The 26130-nt window shown below is 40.0% G+C and overlaps 2 protein-coding genes and 1 pseudogene across 2 annotated transcripts; 2 read left to right on the forward strand and 1 right to left on the reverse strand.

The window, feature by feature from the left end:
• The first annotated feature begins 184 nt into the window (after positions 1–184).
• On the forward strand, positions 185–24780 carry LOC110063481 (uncharacterized). The gene is made up of 2 exons (XM_020770468.2): positions 185–405; positions 21800–24780. The coding sequence occupies exon 2, from the start codon at positions 21887–21889 to the stop codon at positions 24743–24745; it is 2859 nt and encodes a 952-aa protein (XP_020626127.2). The 5' UTR covers positions 185–405; positions 21800–21886; the 3' UTR covers positions 24746–24780.
• On the forward strand, positions 1930–8994 carry LOC110040436 (uncharacterized). Its single transcript, XM_020745674.2, has 5 exons — positions 1930–3199; positions 5542–5640; positions 6008–6064; positions 6295–6556; positions 7355–8994. The coding sequence occupies exons 4-5, from the start codon at positions 6382–6384 to the stop codon at positions 8905–8907; spliced, it is 1728 nt and encodes a 575-aa protein (XP_020601333.2). The 5' UTR covers positions 1930–3199; positions 5542–5640; positions 6008–6064; positions 6295–6381; the 3' UTR covers positions 8908–8994.
• LOC149113212 (uncharacterized) lies at positions 16743–17980 on the reverse strand (annotated as a pseudogene).
• Positions 24781–26130: the final 1350 nt, after the last annotated feature.

The raw sequence follows: 26130 nt of genomic DNA on the forward strand, positions 1-26130 counted from the left end.
AAAAATGTTTATGTTCCTTAAACATAGGGCGGCATCTTGAAGGGTGAAAAAATTTCTTTATGCGGTCTACAGGGTCACGCAACGTCAATGTCGCACAAGTGTCGAGAGTGACGTCAAGCCGCGGGAGGAGTACCCGTGTCAACCTCGTTTCCAGGCTCTCTCTCCTCTTCCTCCCTTTGAATCAGTGTCACGCCATAAAAGAAAATATTCATTTCTACGAATTTTGTTGAAATTTCTCTGTAAACCTTTTCGTTTTCACTACGACTCATCATCGGGTCATGATACGGCCAGAACCGAGAATGTCACGCAACGTCCAAGAGGAGAAGAAAGACTGTTAGCGTTGCGTGAACTTCGTGCCTTTTACACGAAGACCTAGGAGAAAAGCTTTTTCAGATCTACGTAAAGGTAAGTTGTTTAGCTTTACGGCTTGTTGAATTGTTTTAAAGCTGTTAATGTGCATTGCTTTCATCTAGCTGTTGTAGTTGCGTCGTAGTATTGAGTCAAATGAGTATCATGCTTTCCCTGAAATATCTGCCTATTCCCTGCGTGTATATGTATTAAATTTAGGGACGATTCCGAAGGCAGTACATATTGTAGCATATTATGCTAATAATACAGTATATATACTGTAGGCTTTTAAGCCAGTTACACCGTCGGATTATTAAGTTACTATATACCGACGCAGATCATACGCCGTTAGTTATTGGCCTAAAATGTTACGGTATGAAAATTACCAGTTTATACAACTTATCCAATACCGACGCTAATTATAGGCCATTAGTTAATGGCCTAAAATGTTTCAGTATGTACTAAGTGTGGCTCCAAATTAAGCCGTTAGTTATTGGCCTAAAATGTTACGGTATGAAAATTACCAGTTTATACAACTTATCCAATACCGACGCTAATTATAGGCCATTAGTTAATGGCCTAAAATGTTTCAGTATGTACTAAGTGTGGCTCCAAATTAAGCCGTTAGTTATTGGCCTAAAATGTTTCAGTACATAATAAGTGTGGTTCCAAATAAAGCCGTTACTTATTGGCCTAAAATGTTACAGTATGTAATAAGCGTGGTTCCAAATTAAGCCGTTAGTTATTGGCCTAAAATGTTTCAGTATATAATAAGTGTGGTTCTAAATTAAGCCGTTACTTATTGGCCTAAAATGTTACAGTATGTAATAAGTGTGGTTCCAAATTAAGCCGTTAGTTATTGGCCTAAAATGTTACATTATGTAATAAGTGTGGTTCCAAATTAAGCCGTTAGTTATTGGCCTAAAATGTTACAGTATGTAATAAGTGTGGTTCCAAATTAAGCCGTTAGTTATTGGCCTAAAATGTTTCAGTATCTAATAAGTGTGGTTCCAAATTAAGCCGTTAGTTATTGGCCTAAAATGTTACAGTATGTAATAAGTGTGGTTCCAAATTAAGCCGTTAGTTATTGGCCTAAAATGTTTCAGTACATAATAAGTGTGGTTCCAAATTAAGCCGTTACTTATTGGCCTAAAATGTTATTGTATGTAATAAGTGTGGTTCCAAATTAAACCGTTACTTATCAGCCTAAAATGTTACAGTATGTAATAAGTGTGGTTCCAAATTAAGCCGTTAGTTATTGGCCTAAAATGTTACAGTATGTAATAAGTGTGGTTCCAAATTAAGCCGTTAGTTATTGGCCTAAAATGTTACAGTATGTAATAAGTGTGGTTCCAAATTAAGCCGTTAGTTATTGGCCTAAAATGTTACAGTATGTAATAAGTGTGGTTCCAAATTAAGCCGTTAGTTATTGGCCTAAAATGTTACAGTATGTAATAAGTGTGGTTCCAAATTAAGCCGTTAGTTATTGGCCTAAAATGTTACAGTATGTAATAAGTGTGGTTCCAAATTAAGCCGTTAGTTATTGGCCTAAAATGTTACAGTATGTAATAAGTGTGGTTCCAAATTAAGCCGTTAGTTATTGGCCTAAAATGTTACAGTATGTAATAAGTGTGGTTCCAAATTAAGCCGTTAGTTATTGGCCTAAAATGTTACAGTATGTAATAAGTGTGGTTCCAAATTAAGCCGTTAGTTATTGGCCTAAAATGTTAAATTAAGCCTTTACCAGTAAAGTACTCGGTGTGGTAGGGTATTCTGCAGTTTTAGTGTTAGCTTTTCAGTAGTACACCATGTCGTGTATGTAACTTGTATGTAGCGTGTGTTTCCTCGTACTCCTCTCTTTGTGGCTACGAATGTCATTGAATTCATGCTCGTTATCGCCATGACACAAGTCAACAATTGAGAGGTGGCCCATAATTTCTATTAAACTTTTAGCTGTAACTCTTTTCGTGTATTGACATTCACAATATTCTATCCTAGAACGCGCAATCCTCGCATCTTTGATTTCTTCGGAAATACCCTAAATTCGTTCCATAAAATATAGCGGCAACAAATATGGAACAAATCTAATATATGGAAGACGAACGCAATTTTTCGATTCTTTTGAGTGTCCTCTATGAAGTCATAAGGAGTCTTCCATTACAAATGGCACCACTCTGTTGAAAATTATTTACCAAAACAGAGTTAGTTAACTCTGGCCAAACGTAAGCGGTATTTCCATGATGTTGAATGCCAGTGATCGTTTTGTTAAAAGGCAACATCCACATTCGCGATTGACCAGTTAATAAAAAAACCGGAAATCAATTATTAATTGGTAATGGTATACCAATAATGTACTGTGTTTGCAACCTGAGATTTTGCTCACCGGGAGCTGACGTCTGGTGACAGGACGTCACAGGCCTTCGTTGTTACTACATTTTGCATCTCGTTTAACTAAGTGTTACTCGTGAGACAGTGAGCGGTTTTAGTCATTTTTATGCGCTATTGTGCAACTCAAAAGAATCCATAATGGAATTGGTTTCTGATAAGAAGACCTTTGCTGAGGCAGTCACCGGCCCTACTTCGTTCGGTGCACATTCCTGGTCACATTTGCAGACCCAAAATGAAGAGCAGGCCCTAGTCCTTGCTATCCAGGAATCACTCAGCAGTACTAAGGTAGCTAACATTTAGTTTATTCAGTTGATTTGAAATCGCTTCACTTGCGGTAACATTTTGTTCATGAAATTTATTTCAATAGGTTTTAAATCATTGCTTACGTCCTTTTTCTCAGATTGACGACGATTCCAACAAAGAATTAAAGCGGCCTTCCCAAGCTATCACGAAGCGGTTCAAGGTAAGTTTCGGGTGGTCCTTTTCTTATTTTCAATCAACGAATTTATATTGCAATCAACTAATTACACTCATTTAATAACTAAAGCTCCAGTAACAAACTGAATGGTTATATACTTAAACGTCCTGCTTGCGCCACGTGGTAATGTTTGACACCAAGTTCTCGTATGACAATCAACTGGCATTGTTTAGTGTTTATGCAAAATGAACAATGGGTATATTATGGTTTCATGGCGTCCGAGAGTTACAATAGACTTGTTGAGTGTTGTCTTGTTTTTATGGTTATAGTTGATTATTCCCGTAAACTCCAGGACTATTCAGAACAATAGAATTTCTAATGCAACCAAAGACATTGTTTGATATTGAAATTGTGGTGTCTTGAGAAATTATTCTCGCTTTGTTTTTAAAGAAACCCAAGAAACTATTACCATCTTGCACTTTTCAAGGATGTTCTGTTTATTCAAGGAATATTTTGGCGACAGAAGTACGAGAACGCATTTACGATATCGATATCAGTGACTTTGGACGAAAATTTAAAAATTTGGACATAAAAGGTTTCAAATCAGACGGCGACATAAAGACAGGGCCTCAATTAAGTGTGGATTCAGCAAATAACTTCAGTGGCCGCGGCTTGCATGAGACGAGAATTGAACCATTTATACCAGCGCGCGTGATAGATTGCAAAACAGCCGTATTTTTGCGAACACGAACGACGGTCAATATTCGAATGAAAGGTCTGGAGCGAGTATAAAAACGGCGATGGAGAATGGGGAGAGACGCTACAAACTACGACTGTCCGCTTTACATATATTGAATTCGTTCAAAATTACCCGTTCTTCTAGCAACGGAAAATTCTCATCGGTTTAGTTTGGAGGCAGCCTTTCATCAAATGTTAATCACACCTCGTCAAAATGATATAGACACCATATCATTTTCCTAGTATTCTCGCAAGAAGATGGACGACATTGATTTGGAAGCGCTTGCGAGCGAATTAGAATTTGTCTTAAAATCGGATCAAAAGGAAGCTGTGAGATCGCTTCTGAAAGGAAGAGACGTTTTGGTGTGCTGCCAACAGGCTTTGGAAAAAGCCTGATATTTGAGGGATTTGTTTTCGCGAAATGCAGAGCTTCCAAATCGCCAATTGCAGCTTAAGTCGAACGCCCGACAATTAATATTATTGTCATTTATCCGATCAAAAGCAAATAACATCGAACGACGGCAGACATTTTATTGTTTCTGTGCCACAACTGCAGCAGACAGAGCAATGTGGTTTGAAATTTTTAAAAGATCACGAAGTTTGGACACTCTGCAAAATAAGGCATCCAAAGTATCAAATTTAAAATGTGGGTGGAGGTGTCAAAGAATCTTTGACACCTTAGTGACATTATTCGAACTACTGGTCGGAACGAATTCGTTGTATGAAAAGCCGACAGTCGTTTTCTCGCCTCTCGCTTCACACGTGAGGATCGCGCTGACGGCCCTTTGTGCCTTCCGAAAACGTCCGAAAATGGCTGTTTTGCAGTCTACCATTCTATCTTTCATTAGACGCGAAGGGCTTGTTCGCGACTCTCTCATGGTGTCGGTTGTCATAGCAATAACACGTGTAAACAACTATATGTTGAACTTACAACTTACCCTCGCACTGAATTTTTTTTTCTTCGGGACTTGCGCGAGCAAGATGAAGCGCAAGGAAGACTAAAACACGAGCAAGATTAAAGTTTGCGCTATGCACCTCTTGCATAAGCCGCAAATAAGCCGCGATACCCAACCTCGTTTCCAGGGTTTAATCAGTTTTTCACAGCACAAGAATGAAATAATCGTCAAATTTTCCATGGAATTTATTCCATTTAATTTGCAGAATATGAGTTATAGCGGAGAAAGCCGCAGGTCATCTCTGGGTGGGGGGAGGGACGTGCACCCCCTGAACCCCTCACCTACATCGGCCCTGGAAAGGGTAACGTGGGGATTACTTGTTGATGATACCTTATTAAGCAGCAAAACGTTATGATTATTAGTTTTTGACTGTGAACTTCATTTATAAACCGGAAATACTGTACACTGTAATACGTACATCGCAATAGAAGCCTTTTAAATGCATAATCTGAAGCTGTGGAAAGCAGAAAACTTGCAAAGCTACGTTTCATCGGCATATAAACAAGAGAAATTAGTATTTTAATCGCAAGTTGCCAAAAGCAAGGGCTAGCAGCAGTAGATTTTACTTCATTACGAAATCTTATTAAATTTAAAATTCCTTCCTGGGAGTCGTGATTTACACTCGAACCTTTCAGGGCACTCATTGTATAACACTACTTACTTACTTATCTATTTACTTACTTGATGCCATAGGTAAAAAGGAACAGGATTAAAACCTTTGAGTCGTGGGAAGCAGAAGAGTTTAACGCAGGAGTCCCTCGTCTGCCAGTGGGCCGATATACTTACCGCGAGGTTTGTAATAGAGCCTGACTGTTCCTTTTATGATTTTATCTGAAGCAACTCAGCGGCCAGAATCCTAAATCCTAGAATGTGACTGGCTAAGGTTTCAAAACGGCAGTACAGCACCCGATTCTGCAGAAATGTACGAGTATTGTGCCTGATGCTCCTGATATAGTATGTTCCTGAAGTCAATATTATGCAAACACAATCAGACAATCACAAACAGCAACCAAAGTGAACGTTATTAATTAACAGGCCAGGACGGTGAATAAGATCTAGAGAGATATCTTTATTAGCACTTAACTCTTCCTCGTCCGTCTACCATTTTAATACTTGTATTTTTCCTCTGATCCAAACTAAGTTTTCACTTCCTTTTTAGTGTTGCATAGAGTCAAAACGCAAAGAAGCTGTTGTTACAAGGAGGAACGCTGTGAAGGTACGAAACAATAAAATATGATTACTGTTACATTATGTCATACTATGCAATTAACATTATAGAAAATTTAATTATGACCTCATCCAACATGTTTCCAAGTCCACTTATATTTTCACAACAAGCATAAGCATAACTATTGAGATGTTAGAAGTTAGAGTCGAAGGATTTTAAAATTGTATCAGACACGAGAGTATGTAAATATTTTAATTCGGTGTCTGCAACCTCCGTAGAAACCGAAGAGGACTGAGAAGAAGAAGTGTGGGAAGAAAAAGAGCTTTGACGACTGGCCTTTAGACTTTGCAGGGCAAATAACCTACATGCAAAGAATGAACCGCACTTGCCCTCCAGTTTATAACATCGCAAACAAGGAACCCATGCCTTACAAATGTCCTCCAAAATTGAGGTGTGACAACATCCCTGGTGCATTCAGACTACCGATGATTCCGCAGGGTCTGTGGTCAAATCGCGGGGCAGTTACAAACCGGATGCACGGTACGTAGTTTGTATTTGCTTGTTATTTGTTGTTAATAAATTGCCTTAACATATGCTGTTCTAAAAGTTTTTGACTCGATGACCCCGATATCAAATGTGTCACTCGTTCACTCAAGTTTGGACACTGTTCGTAATATGGTCGGCCCAAAACTCGAGAAAGCTCGATGAAGGACAATAAACTGTCGTAGGTCAGTCGTATCCGAAGTCCGATGCGACGAAGTCCATCGAAGACGGCGAACAAAACCTTATTTATACTCGAAAAGCTAAAGCTTATTAGGCTCTTAGACCAGTTAAACTTCTAGTGCGTCGAGTCACACCTGTATGTACATGAAAAACAATGTATGTACATAAAAAACCAAAAACATACAAAATGGTACAACATTCCCTCGCGCCGATGAACAGGAACTGTGCGTGTTCTTGGTTTGTTGTATTGGCCTCACTATCGAGATTGGGATTTCCGCGTAAAGACCTAACTCTCGGCGAATAAATAGTGGAGAGGAAAGCAGGAAGCACTCTCCCACTAAAATAAGTCTAACGAAATGATTATAACCAACTCGGCGCTACGAGTTAGTTATAATCACTTCATATCCAGCAAGCCCGAGTAGAATAATTGTTTTAATAAAAGTTCGTTGACGCATGATTGAGAATCTGAACAAAAAAACAAATGAAAGAAAGAAACTCAGAACTCAGGTTGTTTATCACTCCATGTCCAGCATGCCATGGTAGAATAACTGTTAGATATATTGTTCTATTTTCTGTGAAGGTATAGTGGAGATATAGTTTTATTTTCTTTTTCAGGGAGTTTTAGCGGCAGAGACACTTCGTCAAAGGTGTTTTCAGTAAACACGTGTGCCAAGGAGACTCCACCACAAACAAAGGAAAAGAATAGAAGAATAAGGATCCCTGTGGGAGGAGAAGACGTAACTTTAGATCCAACGAAAGTGGAATTAGGGCGGGATCAGATAGGAATTGGTTCTACGTCACGAGTCTTCAAAGGTCAATTTCATCGAGATACGGGTACTATCACAGAAGTGGCGTGTAAAGAATATATGGTTAACATCACCCCCAAGCATAAGGTAAAACTGTTAAAGGAAGTTAAGTGTCTAAAAAACCTGCGACATCCCAATATCTTTCATCATTTTGGGGTCGATTTTACTCGATCACTTCTTGTCACCGAACTACTGGAAAAGGAAATCAAAATTGAGGGAGAAGTCACGATGGTCCATAACGCGAGAGAATTACTAGACCTCCATGAACTGCTACCAGTGCCTTGGTTGACTCGCCTGCATATCATGCATGGGGTGACCTCTGGACTTGCATTCCTTCATAACCATAATATCGTCCACTGTGATCTCAAAGCAGCAAATGTATTCATCGGCGACGACGGAGAGGGAAAATACAAGGTGAAACTAGGCAACTTTGGTATGGCTCGCTTTGATTTCGAGCAGTTTTCTGTATCGATGCTGCCTTCTAATAATGATGTTGTCGTGGGTACCGCAGCCTACACAGCACCAGAACTTCTCGAAAGAGGGAAAAAACCATCCTTTCAAAGCGACATGTACAGCCTCGGGATGGTAATGACAGAATTTAGTTTGCCCGACCGCTCAACTCCTTGGGAGGGAGAACTTGCTAATTCCGCTCTCATCTATGACTACATACGTAGAGGAGAAAGACCAGCTGTTAAAGAGGAAGACTTAACAGGGTTGAGTGACGACACTGCTAGACAGTGGATGAGGCTTCTTTGTTCCTGCTGGGATCAGGATCCTTCCAAGAGACCATCGGCAACAGACGCTCATCATGCGATGATGTCTATTTGTGTTCCGGAACCAGGGGATAACTACAAGACGTTTGAACAGTGGAGTCAAGAAAATCCCGATTCATTGTTCATATCACTGAGTAACCATCAGGGAATGGCACTGGAGCTCATGGATGAGGTAGTTAGCTCTTTTACTGCTCAGAATAAATCGATATCACAAGATCTTCAAAATGACCTTGCAAGTAACTTTCAAGCAAGCGATGGAAGTAATTCGTGCGTCTATCTTTGCACGAAAATTGCCGACGAACTCCTAAAATGTGAAGATGTTTGTGCTCAGAAAATTGCTTCCTTAATACAAAATGTGGCGGAAGAAACCATACGATCCCTTCCGAAACATGTCAACCACTTGAGAAAGGTTAGCGACTATGCAGATGTATACGATGCATTGCAGATAATGAATCAGCATGCAATTATAAACACGCATTACACCACCACAGAAATCTTGGCCAAGCAGTCATCGGATAACCTTGAAGACAAGCAGAGGCATTTGAAATCAGCATTACAATCGTTAGAAAAGTCGAAAAATGCAAAGTGAAAGGCTTTTGCAGTTTATACATGTAACCCCTATGCTATTCTGGTAGGCGTGGTACGTTCAACTTTCATCATAATTGATACTCACAAAGTACAGGAAGAAGTCGGAGGTAAAGACTCAGGGTTATTGGTGCTTTTTAATCTGGACTCCATCCAAAAAGATAACGTGGTTGACGGAATAGTAAATTGGATATCGCTGAGAATGAAAATGTCTATTAAGGACTATTCCACGAAACTGCATTCCTTAGTGCTTCTGCAGGCTAACAGCGATGTTGGGAGCGTTGAAGAGGGCGAAGTTGTAATCTCAGACACTGAGGATCTAGACATTCTAAATGCAAGTATTGAAATAGAAAGACATCTACAATCTATCGCTACCGAGGATTGCATAAAAGTGGAGGAGGAGGAAAATGACAGAACGCAAAACAAGAAAGTTAACAAGATCAAACCGTATGACTATCTTAAAGATCATAAGATAGGATCCCGGGTTTGTTCTACCTCCTCCGTAAGCACGGAAAAAGATCATTCTCCGCAGGAAAAACAAGATTCTGCGGGTTACTTCACGATGAGACAAAAACCAACTGAAAGTGTTAACGCCGACGCTGATGAGATAGAACATTTGTACATAGACCCAGTAATGGAACGAAGTGAAGGTTCTCCTCCGGCTAATTATACCCGACCGGAAGAATTGCCTGCTGTTAAACAGGACGATTTGATCGTCTGGAAGGGGCACTTAACCAAATTTGGCTTAAATTCATTGAACGATTTCCAGATTCAAGCCATTCAAAGCGTTGAACTCGGCCAAGATGTGATAGTTGTACAACCAACTGGAAGTGGTAAGAGTTTGTGCTTTCAATTGCCTTCTCTCTTCGAGCGCGAAAAATTTGTAGTCGTAATAACCCCTACCATATCACTGATAAACTCACAGATTGAGGGGTTGAAGAAAGTCAACATAGATGCCATTGCGTTAGGAAGACCCGCTGGAGCAGACGCACAATTGAATCATGACAGACTTTTTAATGGTGATAATGGCAGTTCTTTCCCATCAATCGTATTCATGACTCCTGAGCATTTTGTCAATCGCATTTCTTATAATCTTGAAAGAATCAAGAAGAATGTCAAATTATTGGTTTTGGACGAAGTGCACAAAATGTTTGATCGGAACTCCGATTTTCGATCAAGCTACGACTTTTTCAAAGGAATTAAAGACAGCTTCAGCTGCGTGCCTGTGATGACGTTAACTGCCACCTTGAGTCAGGCCCAACTGCAGAGTTTGTGCGCGGATTATTTGAAGAATCCTGTCCTCATTAAAGGCTCGATCAATCGCAGCAACATCAAGTTGAACATTAAGTCATACATTACACCAAAGAAGAAGACTTCCAGATCAGTAAAAGAAAATACAAAGGAAGGCATTTGGTCGGAATGTGCTACGGATATAAAGAATATATCAGGTGATGAATATGCTATCGTATACATGGATTTTCGTAGTGATGTGGAACTAATGACGTCATCACTCAAGCTGCTATTGGGCGAAGAAAATGTTAGACCTTACTATGGAAAAGGGATGACTCACGATGTAAAGAAGAAAACTGACTCTGCTTTTAGAGGAAAAGAATTTCAAGTATTGGTAGCCACTGAGTCCTATGAGGTTGGCACACACAGTCCACATGTGGACAATATTTTCAGGGTGGGTTGCATGCGTAACCTTAGTGTTATGATTCAAGAATTTGGTAGAGCTGGAAGAAGTGGTAACAGCGCTGATGGTTTTCTTCTAGTCAATGAGTCAAAGGACGACCAACGCTTAGCTTTCTGGACCAAAAACTGTTCAAAAAGTGAAGAAGAACAGATAAAAGCACAATTGATTCAATCATGGCGCTGGGTCTACTCTATATACTGCGGACGATGTATGAGAGAGGAAATAATCAGTAAGTTTGGAGAAGGCCAGATGGAGTTGCAGTGTGTAGACGAGTGTTGTTCAAGTTGTGATATCAAAGACAAAAGAGATTTCAACGCAAAGGAAGCGATAAGGCTTCTACTCCAGGCAGTTTTAGACCTCGGAAAAATGCAGACCTATGAGGAAGGGGTAAAAGAAGAAGTGCTGATTGGATGGTTAAGGGGTAGTAAGAAAGATACATTCTCTCTGCCCGAAATGCAGAAAATCATGGAGCTAACGCAGACATATTCCGTTGGTACGAAGACTTTTAAAGATAGTTCTCAAGGGTGGTGGTCAAGGGTTCTGAGACAAGCTGTTCATTTACAGTTGATTGACATAAAATATAACATAATAAGGTGCGCGTCATTCAGAAGAGTATGGAGGCAGTACAAAGTTTCCGAGAAAGGGAAGAAATTTCTGGATTCTCCTTATGATATCCTTGTTTTGGATCCAATAAACGATCCATTACACCAAACAGCAGAACAGAAAGAGGTTGTCAAAAGAACAAGGACTGGAAGAGGACATCATCATCTGCCAAAAATAAAGGATTGCCTGAGGAATTCAGCAAATTGGATAGAATTAACGCTTAAGGACCAGTATGAATTCCCAGGATTCGACACAGCCTCAGGGACGTCGCAAACAAACTTTGTTTTCGTTAAAGACTGTAGAGAGTTAAATTTCGCCCCAAGTACTCGACCTCATTTTATTTGGGACGATAATCAGCTGTCAAAACGAAGCACACAAACAGCCAAGCACAATATAAGTATAGATGGTGTGGATACCTTATTAAATGTGAGAAGAGGGCCTTGTGAAGGTGTGAAGAAGTGTGCTGGTCCTGACTGCTCGTACGTTGTCTCTAACAGACAAAAGGTCAATCGATGTGTACACCACAGAGAAAGTCATTCCCTTGTTTCCACTGGACCATGCCCTGCACATATGGTTTACATATGGCCATCCAGTGACGATGGAAGGCGATGGATTGGTGTTGTGCCAGGTACGCAACACAATCACTCAAAACCAGCACCACACATCCTGTCCAGCAAAGTTAAAGAGGACATCCGGAAAGTGGTTTCTGATGACAGTACTAAAAGTACTAAAGATATCATGAAGGGGTTGGGAATTGGTTATGTTCCCGCTGAAGCCAGTTCACCAGCAGCTAACGCCGACCGTGTGAGGAGAGAGAGGAAAATGGCGCTTGGAAAATATATGTCTTTTCATAAAGAGCTTCGTCCACTAGATGAGATACTTGGTTTTGATAAAATTAGGAAAAAAGTGGAAGGTAACCAGTTATACGATGAAAGCACGAATATAAGCGAAAAAGTGAACAAAATGATGGGACAGTATTAGATGGAAGGATCGGAGTACATTTTTACGCCTGCCAGGAAGTACGCGTTTTTTATGTCGCCATTTCAAGCAACTCTGTTAAGTAGAGCAGAAGACTTATTTATGGACGTGACCTACACAGGTAACGACTTTTTACCGTATCTTCTTAACATTGTAACTTTCAACGATCAAACATGTGTGTATAACGCCGTCGCAAGAATACTGTGCAGTAGACAAGATGGCGAGACTTATGCCAAGTCGATAGCCACAATTTTTGGGAAGGTTTCACATGACCATGCTTGTTTCTCGAACGGTGCAAGGTTAAGGTCTATACTCGTGGATTTCGACGATGCCCAATACAAAGGACTGAAAGAATGTCTCGGTGAAGAACTGGCCAAGAAAGTCATCCGGGGATGCAGTGTTCATTGGCAAAGATCAGTGAACAGAGTATGTAAGTTAATTTGCCGAAGCGAGGCTGAAACTCGTATCTTCAAAACTTTAGCGCGCAAAATTGAAGACGAACGAGATAAAGAGAATGTTTACTTAATTTTCGATGTCCTATCGGGTTCCAAGAAATTATAGGACGCTAAACAGTTTATTGAGGGCGACTTGTCTCATGAGCTTGACAAACTTGACAACCAAAACTGGACAAAACTGAAGCACTGGAGCAAGTGGTGGTGTCGGTTGAATCACCTGGCAATGTTTGCAAGGGCTTTTAAGGAAATGGACGTGAAAGATTGGGAAGAAGGACCATGTACTACCAATCCAGTTGAGGCATTGAACAGACAGTCATTGCAGGAAGGATGTACTGTTCTTCATGCATTAATGGAAAACATTTACCTGGAGGATCGCCTACAAGCGGTGAAAACAGCAGCTTGCGAAGGTAATGTTACAACCTCGTATAGGGCATCACCTGGTAAACAAAAAAGTAAACGGAAGCGTACAAGCATAGGGAATTCAGGAGATGAAGGTCCACCAGACAAGCGCCGGCATATAATGAGTCAGAAAAGAAGGCCGAATGGTAGAGCGTTAATTAATAGTCTGATTGAAGTGGAATATGACGAAAAGGACAAAACAGGAAAGGTGACAAAGTACTGGGGATGGTGCAAAGGACAGATCGTGGCATATAGGAAACACGAAGGGTACTTGGTAAAATTTGAGGATAGAATTGACGATGACGGAACAGTCGTCGCTGGGTGGTCGGATTGGATTCAAGACTTAAATAGTAAGGATGTTCGTTTATTAGATCAGTAATTTCAAGTACTTTCGCTGACTCCAATCAACAGAGGCCCCCAACGAGCGAATCTTTCCAAAGACGTCAGAAGTGTCTAAAATGGATTTCTCAATGTTCTAGAAGCCTTTTTAGTTAACTTGGAGATGCCCTAAAGAATGTTTATCTGCTCGGATATTTAAGGGAAACTTAAGTCGTTTCGAAAATTCTAGGGTCCTTTTTTGAGTCATCCGAAAGTTTTTGCTATCCTGATAGGTCTTGTCGAAAGTTCGAGGTCACTGAGAAAACGGCATTAGTAGAAGTTTTTCGTTATACGTGTGCCTATCGAAATTCTATTCATCCAAAAACATTAGGGGTGTGGCCATAAATCTGACCGTTTATTCGAAAAAGAAAGACATCGTTTTCATTTTAACCATAAGTCTCAACCTTTCTTGTTTGACATTAGAAGGAAAAAATTTCAATAACTGTATTGAGAAATGTTCACTTTTAAGTGTTTTTAGTAAGGTTATAGCATATTAAAAAGCTTGGTTGTTTTTTCAAAGCCTTGAACTGATCAAAGTATCCTTATCGATGGAGAGTTCTATAGAAATAAGACATTTTGATCGAGCGCTTTTGAGCATTACTTGTTGTTTATTGCTTGTAAAGTTGTAACTGATGCAATAAAATGTTGTGTTTCTTACTTATTTAGGTGTGTTTTGTCTGCAGGGATGGAAAAGGGCTTCATATATAAGTAAAATCAGTTGAGCAGAAGCGATACGAAGTATTTCCGTCTGCCGCGCGCGAGAAAAAAAACCTCTGGTACCCAGGGTACTTCGAGCCTGACCCGGGACAGCCTTTATCAGCTTTATCTGCTTGGAACCACTTTCATTGCAAACTGTAACATTTTAAGCCAATAACTAACGGCTTAATTTGGAACCACACTTTTTACATACTGTAACATTTTAGGCCAATAACTAACGGCTTAATTTGGAACCACAATTAATACAAACTGTAACATTTTAGGCCAATAAGTAACGGCTTAATTTGGATCCACACTTATTACATACTGTAACATTTTAGGCCAATAAGTAACGGCCTAATTTGGATCCACACTTATTATATACTGAAACATTTTAGGCCAATAAGTAACGGCTTAATTTGGAACCACACTTATTATATACGGAAACATTTTAAGCCAATAAGTAACCGCTTAATTTGGAACCACACTTATTATATACTGTAACATTTTAAGCCAATAACTAACGGCTTAATTTGGAACCACACTTATTATATACTGAAACATTTTAAGCCAATAACTAACGACTTAATTTGGAACCACACTTATTACATACTGTAACATTTTAGGCCAATAAGTAACGGCTTAATTTGGAACCACACTTATTATATACTGAAACATTTTAGGCCAATAAGTAACGGCTTAATTTGGAACCACACTTATTATATACTGAAACATTTTAAGCCAATAAGTAACGGCTTAATTTGGAACCATACTTTTTACATACTGTAACATTTTAGGCCAATAACTAACGGCTTAATTTGGAACCACATTTTTTACCCACTGTAACATTTTAGGCCAATAAGTAACGGCTTAATTTGGATCCACACTTATTACATACTGAAACATTTTAGGCCAATAAGTAACGGCTTAATTTGGAACCACACTTATTACATACTGTAACATTTTAGGCCAATAACTAACGGCTTAATTTGGTTGTCGGTAAATGTTTAACATTTAAGGCCAGTAAGTTACGCACCGACCGTGGTTAGTGGCTTAAAATGTTACAGTATATATACTGTGATAACAACATACTAAGCCGTTGTCTGAACGCCCGATTCCGAAAGCTTGCTCTTTTACTGAGGTAAAAGCGATAGCCTCAGCGCTAAAGGTGCTCCTCGTGCTGAACATTAGGGACCTCTAGATTGGAATACGAGTACCACACTGAGTACGAGTACGATTTTCGAATTTCAAACCAGTGATGTTTCCAGAGCCCTCACTCTTCATGTTGGTTTTAGGTAGAGAGGGTAGCTAATGGGCTGAAATGGGTAAGCTTATGTGTTGTGATGATGTGAAGCCTACAAACTTACCGAACTCAAATCTAAAGTCCCCTATTATATGTATTAGCTCCAACGACTGACATCGTTTTCCGACATTAAGGACGGTGCCTACTTTTGTTAGTGCACACACGTTCTGCACATCACGCGAGCCATGATTTAAGCGCCACACGCACGCTGGGGTTAACATAGCCTGCGAACGCAGACGTATTTCCAGCTGTCGCTTGTCTCCGCCGAAAATAGCGTCTGCGAACCCGAGCCAGGAAACGATTTCTGTGATGTAGGAATTTTAAGCCAATCACAGTTTAGCTCAAGTAGCCCCAGAACTGCTGCGCGAGTTATTCGCTGCGAGGAGCACTTGAGTTTCATTCTATCGTGGAATCTGATTGGCCAAGGAGAAACAAAAGTCATTACGTCACAGAAATTGTTTCCTGGCTCAGGTTCGCAGATGTTATTTTCGGCAGAGACAAGCGACAGCCAGAAATACGTCTGCATTCGTAGGCTAGGGTTGATACTGACGTAACGTAACCAAGTAAGCGACTGAAATGAAAGCAAAACTTTTCTACTGTGACCAAATCAAGTTTAATGAACCTGTACTTAAACCAGGAACACTAGAATATGTAGCAGCATATCGCTAACCACTAACTGTTAACGTCTTCCAGCTGAAAACCTAGCTGTTATGTGTCGAAAATTACACTGAAATCCAACTGTAAACATGATCCTGCAGATGGCATAGTGTGCGCGCAAAACAAGTGCGAGATACGCAAATGTCTTACTTACTGGGGAGTTGACAGGAAAAAATGTAACAGGCACCTTAAAAGTTTTCGAAAAAGATCAATAACTTTAAAAAAACACGTGGTTACCCCCACATTTTATGTTATCAAATGGAAGTGGCAAGCCTATTCAACACGTGATTAGTTTCTGGTTGTGAGCAAAAGGTATTTAGACTGTATTTTTTTTTTTTATTTTTTTTTTATTGCAAAACACAGGGGAAAAGAACAACTTACAGTTCAACTACTTACATTACTTATGGGACAATTACCTACATCACTTACTGGATAATTATTAACAATACAATTACTTACATTACTTACACTACAATAAGTTACATTGTATTAATCAATTAATTAATTAATTAATTAAAAAGACTACTTACTACTTACATACAATACATGTTACTTACAATACTGACAAGTGCAACACTTGTTAAGGTTGACCTACAGTACAATAATATCCGTGCACAGTGTTAGCCTTAGGGTTTTCTTCATTTTTTTTTATTTTTTTATTTTTTTTTTTTATACAGTTGCTTGTTGGTAAATACGTTTAATTATTATTATCACCCACTTAGATTTCTAAAGATTATCATTTGACGCTGCTCCAGTTTTGAGGCTGTTGTAACATGCCAGAAAGACAGAGAAATGTTTCATTTCAGGGGGCAAGTTGCGTGTCCTACACGACCATATATAATATCTCGCCACAAGAAAATTAAAATTAAGTTTCTGTTTATTCTTTGATTTGTCTGGCCTTAGGCCTAAGACTATATTTAAAGAAAGGTTGTATGTTCTCAACGCAAGATTTTGGCTTACAAGAAGCTCCTTAAAGTTTTGCCAGAAGGTAGAGACAACTCTACAGGACCAGAAAAGATGAATTAGGCTTTCCTTCTCAGTTTTGCAGAAACTGCAGAGATCGTTATCTTTTATTCCTACTTTTTTAAGAAAATCATTAGTCGCCAGTCGTCTATGCAGCAATTTGAATTGAAATACAATTAGTTTTATAGATTTTGTACACTGAAAACATAGCTGGTACGCCGCACTCCAGTCTATTGGTTCATGGGCTTCAAAGGCACAATCCGTAGCCCATTTTTCTTGACTCTTGGTTGGACACCTTTATTTAAGACCAATTATTTTTTTATAGGCCTGTCTGCTTGGTTTACTTGCTTTCATAAATTTCGTATAAAAGCTTTCGTATTGTATATTTGTATTATTGTGTAAAGGTACTTTGATTTTTTTTAAAGCGGATAACAGCCCATAAAAAGCAAGATAATTTGTTTCAGTGATACCATACCGATCTTTGAATTCAGAAAAGGATAGGAAGGTGTCTGAATCTTTCATCAAATGCGAAACCCTGTTAATCCCTTTTTGCTGCCATTTTTTGTAGAAGATTGGTCTGTTATCGATTCTTATAAGGGAGTTGTGCCAAAGGCTCTGAGAGCGAAAATGGTCTGTATTATTCTCGTAAGTGATTTCAGTCCAGATATTTAAGATTTCCACAATAAATGGATAGGATAAATTGACATACTTTGACAGGTCTTTTTTGCTAAGGTTGCCGCTGAACAAGGCTCTGCCACCGTAGTTCCGGAGTTCTAAGTCAAAAAAAAGTTTCCATTTTCCGTGATTGTTTACATCAGTATATTTTTTGACCCAGGTAGTTTTCAATCCTTTATTGAAGGATTCAATATCAATCATTTTTAAACCGCCTTTTTCATAGTCATTAATCATTACTTCCCTCTTAATTTTGTCGCCTTTGCCGTTCCATAAGAAATCATAGAAGAGTCTATTGATTTCCCTTAAGACACGGTGATTAGTTGTGAGGGGAGACAAAATGTATACAAGTTGGGACGCAATTAAACTTTTTAGAACAGTAATTTTGCCAAAAAGGGTAAGTCGACGACACTCCCAACAGCTTAGGCTATTTTTTATTTTTATCAATTTTTCGTTGTAGTTCAGCTCTACTGTTAGGTCAGGATTAGTCGAGAACCATACTCCAAGAGCTTTGGTCTTTCCTTTAACCCATTTTAGGTCTCTTTCTGGGCATAATTTGTCTTCTTTTTAGGCATTAGCACCGATCCAAAGGGCTTCCGTCTTTTTGTTGTTTAATTTAAGGCCAGATATCCGTTGAAAATTATCCAATATATGCAGAGAAGATGTAAGAGATTCCTTGGAACCATCGAGTATTAAAGTGGTGTCATCTGCATACTGACTAATTTTTATTTCATTTCCATTCACAAAGATGCCTTTGACATTTTGGTTTTTCCTAATTGCATCCGCTAGAACCTCAACACCGAGAATAAAAAGATACGGAGAAAGGGGGCAACCCTGCCTTACTCCGCTTAAAAAAGTCGCTGGCCCATCCGTTATTGAGGATGCAGCTTTCTGTGTTATGGTAGCATAGTTTAATCCAGTTGATTAGTGATTGTCCAAAGTTGTAATATTTAAATGTTTTTTGAATGAAAGGCCACTCTACGATCATTGAGTGGTCTGTTTTGTATCCTGTCAAAATATCGGCGCGCATGACACTACACATTAAGCTTTGGCTAACAAGAAAGAAGTCTAGTCGGCATTGAATTTCGGGTTTCCGTCGGCGCCAAGTATATCTTAGGGAATCGGGATGTAGCACTCTCCAAGCATCAATTAAATCTAAGTTTTCCATAAATTCCTGAACGATCCTAACTGAATTATTGTGTGTTCTTGCGACACCACCTTTCTTGTCTTTATCTAAATTAAGCACTAAGTTGAAATCGCCACCAATAATTACTTCTTCACATTGAAAATCTGATAAATGCTCGAAGAAGCCTTCGAAGAAAGCCGCATCATCGTCGTTGGGAGCGTAAATGGTGGCCAGCGTTATATACTTTTGGTTGGTTTGGATGTCACAAATAATGAATCGTCCATTAGGATCACAGTACACTCGTTTCATTTCGAAATCGAATGTATTATTGAATAGAATTGCAACTCCTGCCTTAGTGCCCGTACAGCAACTAAAAAAGGATTTGTACCCCCATTCTGCCGACCACATAGTGGACGTGCTCTCGCAGCAATGGACTTCTTGTAAAAAATAAATAGAGCTGTTTTTTGCCCTGAGCCAAGAGAACATTTCCCTTCTCTTTAGCATGTCTCCCAAGCCTCTTACATTAAGAGAACATATTTTAAGATCCATGCATCCTCAAAGTGTCTAGAGATAAAAATTATTCCTGGGAGCAGCTGAAGTGTCACAACCATGTTGAAGATAATGCGGGTGCTTGAAATTAACGGTTTTCTATAATAATCCTTGAACAAGCTAATTCTGTATATAAATGGGAGCTTCCAAACATTGGAAGCAAATACTGATCTAAAAGCTAACCACAAGACACGCTCATACAGAGCGACTATAACAAGTATAAAGCTTGGACAACCTAACACATAATTACTGTATTTTAGGTGAACCAGAGGAAGGCTGTCAGAGACGCTAAAAGCAATGTTGCAACGATTTTGTTATTAAAAACGTACCAAAAATGGTTTTTGTTACCATTTGCCATGTAGTTTAAAGATCTTTATAAATGTATTTGTTTTTCTGTATGTAAAGGCGAATTCAAACTTGGCAGAAATGTACATCACAAAAGAAACAATGACACCTACTATGTTGCCATGGCAACACTCTTGGCTCCAGTCTCTTTCTGTGAAAAACCAAATATCCCCATTTGAAACCTTTTAAGGTGGGACAGAGGGTCTTGCTCAGAACACACATGGTTCCCATATTGTCTTAACTCTCCCCATTAGATTGGTGGGAGTGGATGATCCTTGTTTAAGATAAAATCTGGGAATTTTAGTCTTAATTAAAACAGAACCAGCGGCATAACTGTTGTCGTGGCAATGGCACGACAGGTGTCATTATGTTTCTTTTGTGATGTACATTTCTGGTGCCAAGTTTAAAGAACACTGCTTTAATATTTGTAGAGTTATTCTCGATTGAGTGTTGTGCTGTTTTAGTGAAACCACCTATGACGTCATCACTTTCCTTACAAAAGCATAAATATCTCTAAAACGAAAAAACATATTCCAAAAAGGAGAACGCCATTCTTCTTTACTTTGAAAAGCCTTTCAAATAAGCAGCAATTATTTTTTACTTCATAGGCACTTTAAAGAAAGTGCAAGTCCATGCCACCTTCCATACCCGTGATACCCGAACTGATTACCAATAGGCCATTTTACAGTTGTGTGCTTAGTTATGTGGCCATGAATGCAAGCATGGTGGGAGGTGACCTTGCTTTCCTACGGACCTCTCTGCTTTTCTCGTTTAAAATATGCAAACTAGTTAGCACAAGAATAACTTGACTTACACAACAAAAGCAGTAAGGTCTGTATCAAAACAAGGTCATCTCTAGCCTTGCTGCCATTTAAAGGCCAGGTCACCAAGCAGACAACTGTAAAATGGTCAATTATTGCCAACGAGCCAGTCGAGCAAAGAAGCTGTATATTCCTACAGCAAAAACAAAGCCCTCACCAGCATTATTAATCAACAAATCCAGCTATTATAATCCCTGTGGCAAGTTAAATTTTCAGGTAGAATACACTTGGGTGCTGCCAAAATGAAATGTAGTGAAACATTGTATAAAAAAAATTCCTTTGCTACACAGCACACAAATTATCTACTCGTTAGCACTCTATCGATAGGTATCGCTAGTATTTAATGTATATATCATTAAGGTTGTCACAAAATGACTGTTTGAAGACCCCAAAAGGCGTAAGGCATCTGTATAGGAGACTAGCCTATTTTTGTCAGTGTAAAGCACAGACTTCAGACTCATGCAGACTGCAGACCAGGGGTAAAATGGAGACTGAGGGTAAATGTAGCCTGCAGACTACAGAGTACATATAGTATAGTATCATGTTCTCTCCATTATCCAGTGCTGGCCATAAACAGATTATTTAGGCTAATCATGATCGCAGTGAAAGTCTGCACTCTGGTTAGTCTGAATATCACTCCAGTTAGCCTGAATATCACTCTGGTTAGCCTGAATATCAGTCCGGTTAGCCTGAATATCACTCTGGTTAGCCTGAATATCAGCCCGGTTAGCCTGAATATCACTCTGGTTAGCCTGAATATCAGTCCGGTTAGCCTGAATATCACTCTGGTTAGCCTGAATATCAGTCCGGTTAGCCTGAATATCACTCTGGTTAGCGTGAATATCACACTGGTTAGCCTGAATATCACTCTGGTTAGGCTGAGTAACACTCTGGTTAGCCTGAATATCGCTCTGGTTAGCCTGAATGTGACTCAGGCTATCCTGAATAATGCCTCAGTTAGCCTGTTTACAGTTTATTAGCTTTCAATGGTGAAAATCTAGTCTGCAGTTTGCATTTTACCCCTGGTCTGAAGTCTGCATTTTACACGGTGTCCTCACTCTGCATTTTAACCGCAGTCTGCAGTCCACAGTCCGCATTTTACATTTTAAACCGCATGAAACTGTCCCACTGTTGGGAGAGCTTATCATGCTCACCTCTGCATGTAGAGGACGTGACCGGAAGTAAAATGTACAATTTTGGGAGGGAAGTATTTCTGGATTTGCATATTTATAGTCTTGATATTCTTGTTCAATTTCAGATATCGAAGGCTTGTGTCACAGTAAAAAAGGAATCAAACATTCCCCAATTATTAGATTTACACACTGAATGTCTAAGGAACAACTTGATGCTGAGAATGTCTCTTCACAATGCTGTATACACAAACAGCATTGACGAAGTTCAAAAGCTATTACAGAAACATGGAGTGGACGTTAACGTAAGGGATTCTCTTGGTAATACCGCCTTACATCTTGCGAAAGATAAATCCATAGCTTCTCTGTTGCTTAATGCTGGTGCTCAACCGAACTTGCAAAATGTGGAAGGAGATACAGCTCTTAATATGTGGCATGTGTTGAACTTGGATAACTTTGCATGCTTCACTGGTCCTTCGGACCGGTTAGAAATTGCAGGGTTGATCTCTGATCGTCGCAAACTGTTAGAGATCATTTCTTTGTTGTTAGAAGCTGGCGCAACACCCAACATACAAAATAAACATGGCTATAACAGCCTCCATTCGCTGTTTGTCTATGGCGGTACTGCAGGGTTATGCTTAGAACCATTGTTGATTCATGATTTCATTTCGCTTCTTCTTCGATTTAATGTCGATGTGAATATGGTGGATTATGAACGATGCACTCCCTTACATCATGCCGTCAGGGAGCCTCACATCATCAATGCTGAGGTGCTCATTAGGTCAGGCGCTCAAGTTGATGCCCAAGACTATCGAGGAATGACCCCACTACAGCACATGTTTCACTCTGATAACACGGAAATGATCCAACTTCTACTGCGAAGTAATGCTAGTGTAAATTCACAAGACATGGATGGCCGCACTACGCTGTCCTCAGCAGCAGAAGTTGGTAATGAGCCTGTGGTACAATTGCTTTTGCAGGATTCAGGTACGTGTGTCGACCTTGCAGACAAGAATGGCGTTACCCCACTCCACCTTGCCGCTGGGTTTAAACACGTTAATCTGACTGAAATACTGATCCGAGCTTCAGTTGACTTGAATGCGCGCGATGTTTTGAATGCAACTCCGCTCCACCTTGCGGCATATGGAGGCACACCAGAGATAATTACCTTGCTGTTAGAGGCTGGTGCAGACCCTAAGCTGACAGACAACGCTGGTTGGCTTCCAGCTCAGTATGCTCTGTCAAGACATTATTATCACACTACTTTAAAATTTGGGGAAGAATACTGCCATGATATTGCAAAAAATGCCCTGAATCATACGAAGATTAAACCGAGCACTACAACTGATGACATTATTGTTCAAAGCCTTCCAGCTGATGATATTTTTACTATGATCATCCCCGCTTCTAAAGTGTATTCAAACGTATTTGACTCGTCCATTGTACCACAAGATTTGGGGGATTATATGAACGCCAAATCTGCTGGAAATGTTTCTGGTTATTTACACAGTATGTGTTTTGTCCCAGGAGTGGGACTGATCCCCGCAGACATGGCGGAAGTTGAGAATATGAAACAAAGTATCGAAGAATTCATGTCTAAGTGGGTGGAGAAAATTACCGAAATTGATGACAGGTTCAAAGGCACCTTGCTCCATTCTGGAAGTGTTTACGAGGGGACAAAGGTGGGCGATCCAGACGAATTTGATTACATGCTGTGCCTAGAAAGGCTGGCCCAGGTTTGCTCCATCGTGTTTGACCAGGACACAAAGTATGATGAAGTAACAGTTCACAAAAGGATGGATGAATCACTGGAAGGTGGCTATGATAACCTTTTTGATGGCGAGCAGCTCGAGAGTGGCAAGGTTATGAGTGCGTTTGTAGATGTGGCTAAGAGGGCATTGACACTCCTCGACCAAACCACACTAGCCAGGGAGATGTACGTCGAAGGTCTCACGGAACACACTCTGGTTGACGATACATGGACTCTCTCTGGAACTGTTACCTGTAATCTGAAATTCAAGTGGACTGGTTTGTTTTACAAACAACTCGTGATTACGGTGGATTTAGTTCCTGCCATTCCTGTCCATCATTGGCCTGAGATGGCCCGAGAAGTGGGCAGTCTACTGACGGAAGATATTAAATCCCGCGGATGCCATTTGGTTCCAAAGGCTGGATATTGGAGGCTTTCATTCTCTTTGGCAGAGAGACTGATGATGGGCAGTCTATCACTGGAGCAGAAGTCAGCATTCATTGGAGCAAAAGTTATGCTACACCCCTCAGTGTCTTGCAAGATAGTCATATATGACGATTCCCAGACCTCAGATGATGCGGAAATTGGACTAGAAGATGATGGCCACATGGCTGCTGCATGTTATGCAACAGATGATCTTACTCAGAATGTACGTGAATTTCAGAATATAAAAGATGAGGCCACTAATGTTAGTGGTCATAAGAGAATGAAAAAGATGCAAGATTATGAAGAAATTGACAATGATGCTCGCAACAGTGACAGTTGTAGCCTACACGAAGAACACAAATCATCTTCGATTTCCTTGCGAGCCACCATAGTAGACAAGGCAGTGTTGTCTCCATCTGGTGAAATCACTACGGCGCTAAAGTTGCTCAGTGCTCAAGGTAGCGAAATGTTGCAAAAGTGGATGCAAAGTAATAGCGATGGAGCAACGATTGATTTATCTACAGATCCTGTACAGAAATTTGTCGTGCACGAAGAGGCTGCGGATACGTCTGAAGACAGCAGCGATGTTCCTGTCAAAACACTTTATCCTTTTGACATTTTGTCAACGTATCTGCTTAAGAACTTGTTTTTCAACTGCATTGAGGAAAACAAGAAGGATACAACTGGAAAAACGGTGACAGCTAGAGAGATTTTCAGCAAACTGTTTGAGTCGTTAACTGAATGTCGTCCAATTCCCTATTTTTTTATACCCGGTCAAAATTTTGTGGGACTGGAAAGATTAACCAACCATGATGAAAGAAGTGAATTAGTTTTAGTTGCCATGGTGATAAACTCTTTGCTTAATGGCACGTGTTTGGATGTTTCCAAAACAAGTTGATGAGTGCTTAAAACGAAACAAATGGATAATGTCTATTGGATTGTTTGGTTTGTGAGTCCTGAGGGACCCGTGTGACCCAAATCTTATTCTCCCAGTGAAAAAAAAAGGCAAATCCCAGTTCCCATTTCACCCCGTCAGGCCCCTGTTCTTTATGTTATCTTTTTCCAAGAAGTCCATACGTACGGGCATAAAAAAAAGGTGAAGCCTAGGAGCCGACTGGCTCTTAGCTGCCGGAGCTTATCCCGGCTTCTGTAGCATGAAGCGGCTAGGAGTATTTGTACCCCCCCCCCTGAACGGGATGCTAGTCCATCGCAGTTCACCCCCCTGCAACTTGTTAGGTTTCCCCAACAATTCGCCGCTACCCATTTATACTCCTGGGTGGAGAGAGGCACTGTGAGAGTTAGTGTATTGCACAAGAACACAACACAGTGTCTCCGGCCAGAACTCGAACCTGGACCGCTCAATCCGGGGACGAGCGCACTAACCATGAGGCCACCGCGCCTCCCGTTCGGGCATACCTGATGTTAATGACTGAGAGGTCTGTACCAATTATTATATTGACGGAATTCCATGAAGGTAGTCACGACATGACAAGACTGCAACACTTGTCATTCTGATCCCGGCCATGAGCCGCGATTCTTTTGGTCAGCACCAGAAAGTTTGGGTTACACCAATTCGGGACCTCCATTGCATTAGCAACTGCTTGTATAATGACCTCCGAGGGAACCCGATTTGTTAAACTCTCAATTTTTTCTCTCTCTCTCTCTCTCTCTCTGTCTCTCTCCATAGGTATCGTCAGGCACTTTTGTAACTTTTGCCTCCTTTTGCAATTATTTGTCCATTTTTACGTGTTAACGCACAACATGTTGTCAGTGGAAGCCTTTCACAATGAAGCACTTGCACACCAACATTCGACAAATAACTTTAAAATCAAAGAGGTTAAGACGCTTTATTATGGCAAGAAGGTTACAAAAGGTCCCTACACCGTGGTAAGCACTTTTTAAAAAGCCTTCAGATCGATTTCTGTACGAAGTTGTAGCTATTACCTTACCATTTATATGCCACACGATTCTCTTAATTACCACAGTAATTTAAATTCAAGATATTGCGCCCCAGAAAATTTTGTCGTGTATGTATATGACTTTTCATGTCCATGAAAAGAATCAGGATTCGGAAAAAGCCCGTTTTTTGTATCGTCAGTTTCAAAAAGTGACTGAGCCACTTTGAATTAACCAGCATCCACAAAATTATCAGGAAAGTTTAAGACGTCTTTTGTGAATCTGACAAAGAAAACGAGAAGTGAATTGGATGTTTTCTGACTTTTTGGCGAATGTTTTAAGTTACCCATGTCTTAAAAGTGGCAACGTTACAAAAGGTCCCTATTT

This window comes from Orbicella faveolata, unplaced genomic scaffold (genome assembly GCF_042242905.1).
Source record: "Orbicella faveolata isolate gen_17 unplaced genomic scaffold, um_ofav_v1 contig_15, whole genome shotgun sequence".
Lineage (NCBI taxonomy): Eukaryota > Metazoa > Cnidaria > Anthozoa > Scleractinia > Merulinidae > Orbicella > Orbicella faveolata.

Bases quoted from the DNA above. Each gene is read 5' to 3' on its own strand.
- LOC110040436 (XM_020745674.2), top strand. From the start codon at position 6,382: ATGCAAAGAATGAACCGCACTTGCCCTCCAGTTTATAACATCGCAAAC. The intron at 6,557-7,354 runs GTACGTAGTTTG...TTTCTTTTTCAG, and splicing joins AGTTACAAACCGGATGCACG to GGAGTTTTAGCGGCAGAGAC.
- LOC110063481 (XM_020770468.2), top strand. From the start codon at position 21,887: ATGCTGAGAATGTCTCTTCACAATGCTGTATACACAAACAGCATTGAC.